Source organism: Spodoptera frugiperda, chromosome 19 (assembly GCF_023101765.2).
Source record: "Spodoptera frugiperda isolate SF20-4 chromosome 19, AGI-APGP_CSIRO_Sfru_2.0, whole genome shotgun sequence".
In the NCBI taxonomy this organism is placed as follows: domain Eukaryota; kingdom Metazoa; phylum Arthropoda; class Insecta; order Lepidoptera; family Noctuidae; genus Spodoptera; species Spodoptera frugiperda.
The window spans coordinates 900,519-913,812 of record NC_064230.1 but is presented as its reverse complement, the minus strand read 5'-3'; the positions used below and the strand labels follow the sequence as shown (position 1 = coordinate 913,812).

At 39.6% G+C, this 13,294-nt stretch overlaps 2 protein-coding genes across 36 annotated transcripts in view; one reads left to right on the top strand and one right to left on the bottom strand.

Annotated features, from left to right (window-relative positions):
* The window catches only part of LOC118281103 (protein suppressor of hairy wing-like), a 196,883-nt gene that overhangs the window by 91,038 nt on the left and 92,551 nt on the right, over nt 1-13,294 (bottom strand). The window lies entirely within an intron of this gene.
* The window catches only part of LOC118281165 (serine/arginine repetitive matrix protein 2), a 57,707-nt gene that overhangs the window by 5,031 nt on the left and 39,382 nt on the right, over nt 1-13,294 (top strand). For 29 of the 35 annotated variants that reach the window (XM_050700470.1, XM_050700484.1, XM_050700482.1 and 26 more), the window contains exons 2-12: nt 2,282-2,468; nt 3,281-3,385; nt 4,149-4,280; nt 4,733-4,849; nt 6,077-6,097; nt 6,878-6,928; nt 8,708-8,890; nt 11,444-11,532; nt 11,922-12,012; nt 12,492-12,569; nt 13,076-13,167. In XM_050700470.1, coding sequence (XP_050556427.1) covers nt 2,324-2,468; nt 3,281-3,385; nt 4,149-4,280; nt 4,733-4,849; nt 6,077-6,097; nt 6,878-6,928; nt 8,708-8,890; nt 11,444-11,532; nt 11,922-12,012; nt 12,492-12,569; nt 13,076-13,167 — 1,104 coding nt within the window. In that variant the 5' untranslated portion in view covers nt 2,282-2,323. The remainder of the gene's footprint in view (nt 1-2,281; nt 2,469-3,280; nt 3,386-4,148; nt 4,281-4,732; nt 4,850-6,076; nt 6,098-6,877; nt 6,929-8,707; nt 8,891-11,443; nt 11,533-11,921; nt 12,013-12,491; nt 12,570-13,075; nt 13,168-13,294) is intronic. The other 6 variants (XM_050700496.1, XM_050700488.1, XM_050700491.1 and 3 more) reach the window with 5 other exon arrangements.

Sequence of the window (13,294 nt, the reverse complement as noted above, 5' to 3'; positions counted from 1 at the left end):
TTACATTGTAACCTATTTGTAAAATAAATATCATTTATCATTTCCACAAATAATTCAAGACCAAAATTTGCCAAATCGGTCTAGCCGTTCTCGAGTTTTAGCGAGACTAACGAACAACAATTGATTTTTGTATAACTCTATGTAGGTAGATTACTCTAAAACATTTACACCCTTATCATTATAACTCCGGAAATCGATATTGACACGGAAATCGAAACCGCGTCCCCTAAACCCCGCTACCCCATGTTAGAGACAAAAAACGACATTAACTATTAGTTAATGCGACTTATCTCCGATAGGGTTCATTTTAACAATTATTTTTTATATGGTATAACCTCCTATTACATGGGACTTATAACACAAGTGGTGAAGAGTGGATGTACATTGTATAGCGGCGTTACGTGCTGTAATGTGCACCTCTGCCTACCCCTTCGGGGATAAAAGGCGTGACGTTGGTGTGTGGTATAGGTAAGCCGGTAAACTAGCAGACGGATCACCTGGCCGCCCGTGGACACATGAAACACCAGAGGCTTACAAGTATTAAAATAACTAGTTAGTTTAGTTAATCCTGCTAACTAAAGCTTCTAAAGTTTTCATACATACTTACAATTTTCTGGGAAAGCCATAATGGGCCGGCTCGACCGGAGTGATACCACGGCCTCACAGAAAACCGACGTAAAACAACGCTTGCGTTGTGTGAGTGAGGTTACCGAAGGCCCAATTACCCCCTTCCCAATCTTCCCAATCCTCAATTCCCCAACAACCCTTAAATTCCTAACCCCCAACAAGCCGGCAACGCACTTGTAACGCCTCCAGTAACCGTATTGCGACTGACAATAAACACCGATTGCTTACCATCAGGTGATCCGTCATCCCGTTTGCCGCCCCAAAAAAACTCACCCTTCTTTAATACGTAACTGAATACCTGTGTCGTAACAGGTGTGGGGATCGTCCATTGATCTGCTTATTGTAGTATTTTGACAATAGTTATAAGCTAAAGAATTACCCAACAACCCCTCAGAATAAACAGGTATTGACTTAACCTGTTTTTGCTTGAGGTTTTACTACTGGGTCATGATTCTGTTGTATTGGTTTGTAAAGAGTGTCTTTACAAGTGCATGCGACGATTTCCGTGTCAGGTTGTAGAATTGTTCGGGTTTTTTTAAACGTTTGCCCCATAATAGTAAGTTAATATTTCCTACAGTCCCGGAGCTGTGGACTGCCTAGCGGGTTACCGGGGCTCCGGGCCGAAAAGCAGAAGTAGGAACGGGGTGGTTTTTAGTCAGTAAGAGTTTGACACTCCCTCTCGCTTCGTCCAAGGCGGGAGAAGTTATTGGATGATTTTCCCCCTAAAAAAATGTCTCCTGTGTCGTGGCTGCGTTTACAAACATGAATTTTCACATATACATTGACACTCAGACTAGAATAATACATAAAGAGTTGCTTAGTGCAGGAATTGAACTCGCGACACGTTTTTCGGCAGCTTGTTGCCCAACAACCGCGCCCACCGTGCCGAAAAAAAAAAGTTGAACTCTTGTTTAGTTAGACTTGTGGAAGTGTGTCTGGTATATGGTAATAGGCTCACCCTCTATTACATGGGACTTGTTGAGACTGACATAATAGGGATGATGACGGGGTATGAAAATTAAAAATCTATTCAGTCCGTCAGTTAGGTAATGAAAAAATATTAGACACGTATTTTTTTATTTTGTCGTAGTTTTAAGAAAACAATACAGAGATAAAACGAATCAAAGTGTAAGAGTGGGAGCAAATACGTCATTTCTACGTATAAAATGTACCAAGAAGTGACATCACGTGATATTTCGAATCGATATATCTTCGAAAGTAACTTTTTGTTTTCACAAGTGAAAAAAAAATCTGTAGTTATATTTTAATTTAAAATAATCTACAAGACTGACATTTAAATAAAAATTGTCATCTACCCTATTTACTCGTATAGTTACTAAAGAAATTCTAACTATCTATCTATCGTTTCCTTTTGTTTTCTTCTCCTCTAATAATATCTTCTGATTTATTTCGTTGCGGGATCCAAGACAGTCATTCATGTCCCTGGGACGTTGGACTTCAATGTTCCGGTGTTTGCATGGTTGTATCTACTGTAGATCCTGGTGCACAGGAGTTCGGAGACGGGCGTGTCCCAATAAAAAAAAATACTAATGAAAAACTGAGAGATTGAGAGAAGTAGTGATTGGATGATTTTTCCCCCTTAAAAAAACTAAATTTACACGTATACTAATGAAAAAACCCTCAATTTTTTCAGCTTAACAAACCGCAAGTGAATAAAGAATATAAATCAAGTAATATGGCGTTATGTGAGAGCCAGTTGGACTCCGCCCTGCCTCAATTGAAGAGGGAAGAGTCACCGAACAGCGAGGGCAGTCAGAAACCGAGCCCTGACAAGAAACCTAAAATGGATCACAACGGAGAAATATATGGATTAAATCAAGGTATGATCATGTCTAATTTTATTCTACTTCCGCGCGGTTTCACCCGCTCTGCTCAGCTCCTATTGGTAATAGCGTGATGTTTTATAGCCTATAGCCTTCCTCGATAAATGCACTATCCAACACAAAAAGAATTATTCAATTCGGACCAGTAGTTCCGGAGATTAGCGCGTTCAAACAAACAAACAATCAAACAAACTCTTCAGCTTTATAATATTAGTATAGATAGCTTAGATGTATTTTTTCAGCAGCGTTTTAAAGACATATCACACTGTATGGGTGCTTTTCCACCAGAGATGTGCTATGTAGCTATGATACAAAGACTTTCTTTTTCTTCTTTTAAAAAACGTTGCCCTACACTAGGATTTTCTCCAGTGTCGTGGGTGTGTTTACAAACATACAAGTTCACATACACATGACACCCAGAAAGATGTAATAGCTAAGCTGTGAAACTATGTGACCGTTTCAAATGATATTAAGCTATGTAGCTGTGCGAGGAAGTCGTGCTATGAAGATGTACGTCGCAAAGTAGCTGTGCGAGGAAGATGCGCAGCTCGAGTATGCAATGTCTCGTTAGTAGGAAGCCATCCATATTGCACACATCCATTGCACACATCTTTCTATATAAAACAGCTTGCTTTTCCGCCAGTACTAAGCTATGTGTACCAATGAATTTGATAGGTAAAAGCCAAACGTAGCATAGCAAAAGCAGAAGTAGGAACGGGGTGGTTTTTAGTCAGTAAGAGTCTGACACTCCCTCCAAAATGTTGCCAATTGTCCACATTTTAATGTGCCACTTTCTGTGTCTGCCGCAGTGCCTAGCGGGTTGCCGCTGACTGTGGACTACCGGTCGCCAGTGTCTCACTTCGTGCCGCCAGAGCTGTACGCGCCGAGACCCAAACAAGAGCCTATAAGCAGCGGTAAGATACATTTATTTATTATCACCTGATGGTAAGCAATCGCCGCCGCCCATGGACACTTGAAACACCAGAGGCGTTACAAGTGCGTTGTTCTTATGGGGTTAGGAATTTAAGGGTTGTTGGGGAAGATTGGGAAGGGAAAATTGGGTCTCCGGTAACCTCACTCACACAACGCACGCGTTGTTTCACGTCGGTTTTCTGTGAGGCCGTGGTATCACTCCGGTCCAGCCGGCCCATTCGTGCCACACTATTTATTTATTTAAAGTTATATTTATGCATGCATTGTCAGCCAAGTCATTCAGTATGTAGGAAGAACATAAAGATAGATTCAGTACAGAGACAGTAAACCATATTTTTTAAGCCCCACACTAGGATTTTCTCCTGTGTTGTGGGTGCGTTTACAAACATACAAGTTCACATACACATCACACCCAGACTAGGAACAACAATTTGTGGATGACGGAAAGAGTTGCTCTTGAGGTGCGGGATTGGAACCCGCTACACGTTGCGCAGCAGCCGGTTAGCTAGCGCTCCAATCGTGTAGTGTGTGCAGGTTACCGAAGAAAGACCCAATTAGCCCCATTCTCAAATCCCAAACAACACTTAAATTTCTAACCCTCAAAAGGCTGGCAAAGCACTTCTTACTCCTCTAGTGTTTCCGCGGCGATTGCTTACCATCAGATGATCCGTCTGCTCCTTTACCGGCTTATACCATAAAAACACATTTTCGCCTTAATAATATTAATTGAATATCCTTTTACAGCGAGTTCCTACACTCCGGAGTCGAGCGAGCCTCCGACGCCCGTCAAAAGGAAGCGTGGCAGGCCCAGGGTGGACAAGACCAGCCCTGAATACCTCGCCAATCTCGCAGCTCGGAAACAAGCCAAAGAAATGGGTGAGCAATCTTACTTTTTATTACCAGACTCTTTAACCTGTACCCTTTTTACGGCGTCGGGGATCGCGTGACGATCTCCGGCCACCGTAAGTGCGGGTCTGCGGACGGCGAGCAAGGGTAGCTCGCCGCCCGACCAGAACCAGACCCGTGCGTACGGTGCGTCGCGTTCCGCGTGTGCCTCAAAGAACCAGACCACCATAGATGGGGCCCAGTAGGGCTGATGCTTAATCCGGAGCTGCGGACTACCTAGCGGGTTTACGTTACGGCAGGATAAGGAACGGGGTGGTTTTTAGTCAGTAAGAGTCTGACACTCCCTCTACCCCTTCCCCCTCGCCTCACCCCAGGCGGGAAGCCATTCGACGATTTTCCCCCTCAAAATAATCCACGGCGAATGCTGCGAAAGTGTTTATTTTTCTTTCATTTTTATTTTATTTTCTTAATTTATTTTTCAGCGGCTATGATGAATAGTAGTCGTACCCCGGAGAGTGGGGAAAAACGTAAGCGGGGACGTCCACGCGTGGACAAAACGAGCCCAGAATATCTAGCTAGAAAAAGAGCTAGGGAGTTAGGTAAATTGTGTTTTGTTTTTTTTTCGTATTATTTTTTTCACCATGTTTTTTTTTTGGGTTTTTGCAATTGGCTTTTTACTAAACCTACTAATTTGTATTACATGGGATTCATAACATAACTGGTGAAAAGTGGGTGTTACATTGTATATAGGGTGACTGGTAATTAGTGAACGATATTTAAACACGTGATTGTACTCATGATTACAAACAACTTTCCCAAAAAAACTTTTTTGTATACTCATTAGTTTTATTTTTATTAGTAACAACATTTCATTAGCACGCGCGCGTAAAGTTCCAATATACCTACTAGTCTTAGAAGGCAGGCGCCTCGCTGCTAACAGCTGATCACGCGAAAATTGTTGTTTTGTTATTGTGATAAAAATAAAACTAACGAGTATACAAAATAGTTTCTTCGGGAAAGTTGTTTGTAATCATGAGTACAATCACGTGTTTAAATATCGTTCACTAATTACCAGTCACCTTATACACTTCTGTCTACCCCCTACGGTACGGTGTGATGTTATACTAACCACTGTTTGTACATAATTCACGATTTTTTTTTTCTGTACATAGTTTTAGGTGTGCATATGTAAATTCTTTTGTATATAATTTTACTGTTAGTTAGGTATTTCATATGCGTTAAATACTGTCTTATGTACTTTTACGGTAAAATCTTGCATACAATTTGTGCGACGTTCTGCGTGAGCGATCTAGAAGCGAACGCGAAGCGGTGCGGTGTGACGCGGCGGCGTTTTGTTTCCGTTTCCGTCATTATACGAAGAAAGAAAAAAATCTAATCCGGCACCGGACAAGATGCATCAAAAATATAACACAAATAAAAGTAATAATTGTTACAATTTTAATGTTAAAACACATGACATAAATAAAAAAGAAAATTGCTTAAATAAAGTAGCAACATGCTCATCCCGAAAGGGTTGCAGTGCAGTGCAGTTGCACAGGAGGTAAGCAGCACTGGTTTTCAGTTGGCACTCCTTGCAGTGAATTAAATTATAAACTGAAACGTGTGTAAGTGGTTTTCGCCCCGCGCCGCACCGCATCGCTTTCGCGTCTAGATCGCTCACGCAGGACTTGGGTGACCAACTAAATCGCATTACATGGGACTCATAACATAAATGGTGAAAAGTGGGTGTTACATTGTATATATGCACTTCTGTCTACCCCAAAATGTGTATTGAATGTGTTTTTCTCTCTTTCCTTGCCAATCAGATGGAACTGCATCGCCTGAAGGTAAGTTGTAGATTGCATGACCAAAATATACAAGAAAAGTAGATTTTGTCCTCAATTTTACTGAAAAACTAAATTTTTAATAAGTTTTTTAACATTGCATGTTTTAAATGATATAATACTGGCTTTTTCGTCGGATAAAAAGAATCCTATCACCCAAGTCAACTCATACCCTGTCTGTATACAACATTTCATCAAAATCCGTTCAGTAGTTTTAGCTTGATGGACGGACAAACATCCAAACAAAGAAATTTTTACATTTATAATAGTATTGTGTGTGTATACTTAAACTAGATTTTTATTAAAACAAGCGTAACATTTACGGTAATGCAAACTAAAAGTGTATACAAAATTACGAATTTCAGCTCAATCGGTTGAAGATATCTGCTTCGAAATTTAGTTGCAAGATTCCACTACACTCACATACAAATTAAATATTTTTTTTATAAAAATATATTTTGTACTAGACTGTATAAAAAAAAACAATTTTATGTAAATTTCTATGCTGTTGTGTTCCAATATAATATGTATAAGAAAAGTAGATTTTGCCCACGATTTTGTAAAAAAATATAAAAATTTTCGAGTTGTTATTTGGTAGTCTGTCACTCTCGGCATTCCCATAGCGCGCTACAACTGTGTATAATCTGTCACTCTCTCAGTCACCAGAAACTGAAGAGTTTTATATAAAATTTGCTAATGCCCGCTGCATCGCTCTGTTTGATTTGATTGGTAGAATAGAGTTCTGATTAAAACCGTTTAAAATATAACGTTTTTTTATTACAGAAGCGTTGGAGAGAAAAGCCAAACGTGAATATAAACGTCGAGCTACAGGAGGTATGTATTTTTGCTGTTTATATGTATAGGATGTTACAAAAAATCAAAATCAATTTTAATAAGGAGATTTAGGTATTTAAATAAGTAGTGAGATTGTTTAACAGATGTTTTGGGTTTGATACCCCGTTCAAGAGCTTTTTTTATAATAACAGAGTATTATAAAACATACTTTTTTTCGGTTTTTCGAAAATTCCTCAGTAGTAACACGGAGTCTGGAATTGTGTCCAGTATATGGCAATAGACTCACCCCCTATTACATGGGACTCATAACACAAATAGTGAAAAGTGGGTGTACATTGTATAGCGGCATTACGTGCCGTAATGTTCACCTCTGCCTACCCCTTCGGGGATAAAAGGCGTGACATTGCTTTTGAATATCATAAATTGTGCTTTGTGTAAAGCGCGCCCTCTATTACATGGGACTTATAACATAACTGGTGAAAAGTGGGTGTTGCACTGTATATGTGCACCTCTGTCTACCCCCTTTGGGGAACATGCACTCATCTTTTGTATATTACTGTATATGTAACTAATATGATATTAAATATTCATCGCATTTTAAGGGTTTTAGCACTTGTACATAATAATAATATATGGTCTAATTTCACTAATTTTGGGGATTGGACATGATTTAAAAATTTATATGTTAAATGTCAAAGTTAAAGTCAAGGTCAAGGTCAAATGTTAAAATCAAAGTCAAAGTAAAAGTAAAAATCCAGATCAAAGTCAAGGTCAAACAGACTTAAGTTAAATATATTAAAGTAATTTTGAAGTTAAACGAAATTTAATTACATATATGTAATGTGTAAAATTATCTGTATTTATTTGACTTGAAAAAAAGTAATTAAATTTTGATAGAATAACTATTAAAAGTTATTAGCATTTCACATTTGCCTAAATAAAGATTAATTGAAATAAATGCTTTGACATTGACTTTTGACTATCAAAATTGGTGATATTAGACCAATAATTATTGCAAAATAACTCATCGTGTGCCACTTTGTTTTATAAACATTCAAGGAAGTTCATATGGTGCTGCCATCTATTGAAAATAAAGTGTGATGTGTGATACTAATGTCAAATTACTAAACATTGCATTTTGCGAGAATGGAGCAGAAATACTAGTAAAAATTACTGACTGGTAATTAGTGAACGATATTTAAACACGTGATTGTACTCATGATTACAAACAACTTTCCCAAAGAAACTTTTGTTGTATACTCATTAGTTTTATTTTTATCACAATAACAAAATAATGAAAATGAAATGGATTGTAGTTTAAAAAAAAATGTATTTTTGCTCCATTCTAGCGTAATAATTCATTGCAGACACTAATAATTTGAAACGTTATTGCAAGATTAATTAAGATATATTTTAACATATCACGTTACACCCGTTGTATAGTAATATAATCAAAATAAACGTAATTCTCAACTTACCTAGCTGGTGTTTCCACCAGAGGCGTTACAAGTGCGTTGCCGGCCTTTTAGTGTTAGGAATTTAAGGGTTGTTGCAGAATCGGGGAGTGGGAAGATAGGGCAATTGGGCCTCCGGTAACCTCACTCACACAACGTAAGCGTTGTTTCACTTCGGTTTTCTGTGAGGCTATGATATCACTCCGGTCGAGCTTATATGGCTCTCCCACACTTAGGCATTATATAGGACAAATCCTACCCATAGTTCAACAGTTTACATGGATTAATCTTAAATAATCTTGCAATAACGTTTCAAAGCTTGGATCATCTTCAAAAACAACTAACACTAAAATATTCACTTTAGCTAAAGTATCGAAAACGTCACTGCCACTCGCGTCGCGCATCAAAAAACGCACGATACCGGCGAATAAAAAAAAGAACAATGTTGCCATGAGAAAAATCCCAGCGAAAACTGGCAACACTGTCCGCAAGGTCGGGGATAAAAAGGTTTTAGTGAGACGTTCGAATAAATTTATAAAGAGGAAAGGTTTGTTGTGTTTTTTTCAAAATTCTTGTGTATTTTTGTAGGTTTTTAGGTTATTTTAGTTGTGACTCGAAGTGGTGCGTTGTTTGAGAATATTTTGACTTCTATTTTTTATGTGAGTGCCTCATTGGTCAAATGGTTGCGACCCGGGAATGGAAACCGTGACCCCTTGCCGCCGTGCTAGTTCGGCGGCAAGGGGTCGAGATTCCCTGGTCGGGTAACGTATTACTGGACATTTTTCGGTTTTTAGGAAATATCTCAGTAGAAGCACGGAGTCCGGAATTGAGCCCAGTATATGGCAATAGGCTCACCCCTTCTTACATGGGACTTATAACACAAATGGTGAAAAGTGGGTGTACATTGCACAGTGGCATTACGTGCCGTAATGTGTACCTTGCCTACCCCTTTGGGGATAACAGGCGTGATGTTGATATTTTTATATGTGTGTTTGAAAATATTTGAGTGCTAGGATTTGATATTTATCTCAATTAATCCAACAAAAACGTCTTAAAGGCAAATCCTCCGCTAGCGCCGGTAATTTTTGCACCCCATGAGGCATTTTTGAGACGTCAAAAATTGTCCGTCAGTGAGGCTAGGTGATTATTCCAGAGTGCAGCTTCGAATGCGTAATTTTATTAAATGTATGTAATTAATAATTAAGTATGTTTGATAAAGAAGAATGGAGATAAAAGATGTATAAAATAGAAGTTAAAATTTTCCTAATTGCCACTTCGATCACGAACTAATATAGTATGCATGAGAGTATGTAGTTTCGAAATTATTGTGTTTTGGTAGAATTTCTAGTTGAATATTTGTAAAATTTTGGTAAACTTAGAAGGAATGATTCGGTGTTTATTTATTTTTTTATTTTTAAATGGACTTTTGTATACTTATTATTTTTTCTCTGTGCGTCGCGGAATGTATTAGAGATTTTTAAATATACTTAGAGTCGGGTAATCTTTTATTATTAAATCTAGTAAGCCGGTAAACGAATGGACGGATCACCTGATGGTAATAAGCAATCGCCGCCGCCCATGGACACCCAAAACAACAAAGGCGTTACAAGTGTGTTGCTGGCCTTTTTAGGTGTAGGGATTAAAGGGTGGTTGGGGAATCGGGGATTGGGAAGGCGTCCGGTAACCTCACTCTCGCAACGCAATCGTTGTTTCACGTCGGTTTTCTAAAAGGCCGTGATGTCACTCCGGTCGAGCCGGCCCATTCGTGCTGAAGCATGGCTCTCCCACACTTTTTCGTAGCTGTGTTGAGTGACCCGTTTGCCAACCTTTACTCGTTCGAGTAACAAATAAGCATGCATATCTCATAAAAACACTCATATTAACATATTTTAACCATTTCGATGTTCATCGTGTTAGTGTTGCATGGCTTTACACGTAGATAGTTTTATTTTTAATCATTTCATCCATTTTTTTATAGAAAATAATATGTGTAAGCATGGTGGTATTTGGAATTGTTGCCGGTATATGGCAATAGGCTCACCCCCTATTACATGGGACTTATAACATAAATGGTGAAAAGTGGATGTTACATTGTATGTGTGGATTGTACCCTTAGTACGAGTTTTCTTTACAATTAAAGTAATCGAAACGAGCGCGTTCGGCGCTCTGATTGGCCGGCTCGAATAAACCAACCAATCACAGCGCCGAATGCGCTTTAACGTAAAACAAACTCGTACTAAGGAAACTCTATACCACTTCGCGGGTTAAAATTATAGCCAACCCGCATTGAGCAAGCGTGGTGATTAATGCTCAAACCTTTTCCGTGTGAAAAGAGGCCTTTGGTCAGCAGTGGCCACTTATAGACTGTTGATAAAAGAGTCAACATATGATGATATGTATATTGTTTTTTTTAAATATATCTGGAATAGATGTGCATGGTAATAATGATAGATTTATACCAATTTTATTGTTTAGACATTATAATTTGTAATTAAATCAACTGATTTTGAATTCTGTACCTAAGTTATGAAAATTATGGGATCGCGGGATGATCTTAGGCCACCGGCAGAGCGGGTCTTCTGACGGCGACCAAGGGTAGCTCGCCGTCCGGTCAGAACCAGACCCGTGGCGCTGACAAAGAGCCATCAGACCACCATAGATGGGGCCCAGTAGGGCTCATGCCTGAAACAGAGCAGCGGATAATTTAAACAGTTTACCGGGGCTCTGGGTCAAAATGCAGAAGTAGGAACGGGGTGGTTTTTAAGAATGATATATCAATAAATGATATAGCATTAAAGTGATTTGATTTGATCCTAAATATACTTTACTAGTTCCAGTCAGTGGCTTTGCCCGCGTTCTTGAGGGTTCAAAGTGTGTCTATATGTTATTCTAGACTATAATCTACCCCTGTTCCAAATTTCATTTCGATCCCTTCAGCCATTTTGACATGAAGGAGTAACAAACATACAACAAACTTTATAATGCTAGTGGGATATTTAAACCGTAAGAAAAAATACAAATGTCAAAATCAGTTGATTATAAAGCATTTTAGGACATATTTTCTAGACGATAAGGTTCTTAATTGATTGTATTTTTGTAGATTCAGCGGCTTCATCGTCTGCGGGTGAGACGACGCCTCGAACCAAAAGAAAATACACAAAAAGGAATCCCAGCACTAAGAAGGATGCTGTAAGTACCAGTTTTGCAGACTACATAGTATTTTTTAATGGTATAAGCCGGTAAACGAGCAGACGGATCACTTGATGGTAAGCAATCGCCGCTGCTCATGGACATCTGAAACACCAGAGGCGTTACAAGTGCGTTGCCGGCCTTTTGGGGTTTAGGAATTTAAAGGGTTGTTGGGGAATCAGGGTTTGGGAAGATTGGGAAGGGGGTATTTGAGCCTCGAATGAATGTTGAACGAAAATAAAAAGAAAGCACGATTGGCGCTCTGATTGGCCGGCGCGAATGTACCAACCAATCAGAGCGCCGAACGCGCTCTCGTTTCGAACTCGTTAAACGTAAAACAAACTCATATAAGCCACTCATTGGTTATAATATAATATGTTTCCCACCAGAATCCGTCGACGGAACGCGTGAAAGGCAAGCGCGGCAGGCCGCGGAAGGTGGACCAACTCGCAGCCAACAACAAAGTGCAACAGCAACCTAGTAAGTATACTTACATACTTGTATAGGGTGACTGGTAATTAGTGAACGATATTTAAACACGTGATTGTACTCATGATTACAAACAACTTTCCCGAAGAAACTTTTTTTGTATATTCATTAGTTTTATTTTTATTACAATAACAAAACAACAAAATGGCACGTGCGTGCTTTCGCATGACCAACTGTTAGCAGCGAGGCGCCCGCGCCCGCGTTATCGGAAGACTAGTACGTATTCCAGAACTTTACGCGAAATGTGATAAAAATAAAAATAATGACTATACAAAAATAGTTTCTTCGGGAAAGTTGTTTGTAATCATGAGTACAATCAAGTGTTTAAATATCGTTCACTAATTACCAGCCACCCTATATAAAAAAGATTTGTTAGAGCTATAGACTAAAAGTCTAAAAGATTTTACTCTGCATCAGCGCACCCTATCGCTTTATCAAAGTTTTATGGTTGTATTTATGTAATTTTCCAGAGATACGTGTAAGAAACAACCTGATGCCCGAAGTATCTGAACCGATCACACTGGACAGCGATGACGAGCCTGATCTCGGTAAATTAACTTTTTTATGGCATAAGCCGGTAAACGAGCAGACGGATCACCTGATGGTAAGCAATCGCCGCCGCCCATGGACACTTGAAACACTAGAGGCGTTACAAGTTCGTTGTCGGCCTTTTGGGGGTTAGGTGTTTAAGGGTTGTTGGGGAATCGGGGATTGGGGAGATTGGGAAGGGGGTAATTGGGCCTCCGGTAACCTCACTCACACAACGCAAGCGTTTTTTTATGGAATAGGCTGGCAAACGAGCAGACTGGTATCCAGATGGTAAGCTGGTAAGCGATCAACGCTGCTTATGGACACCAGAGGAGGCACAGGAGCTTTACCGACCTTTTAAAAAGGAGTAGGCTCTTTTCTTGAACATTTAAAGGTCGTATCGCGTTGTTTCACGCCAGTTTTCTGCTCGGCCGTGGTATCACTCCGGTCGAGCCGGCCCAGCAGTGCCGAAGCATGGCTCTCCCACAAACCAAGTGTTGTGTGTTTATTAGCTTCCCTGTTGCAGGATCCCCCAGCCAGGCATCTGACTCCCTCAGTCTGGATGAGAACCTGCGAGCCCTCAGACACATCCACGAGAAATACGCCAATATTGACAAGGTAAGTCCTATATAAAAGAAAGTCAAGTCATGTAGAAAGGATGGATGAAAACAGATTTACGAAAGAAGTATACAAGGCGAATATGAGTGGGACCGTCGGTAGAGGGCGCCCCAGACGGACATATAGC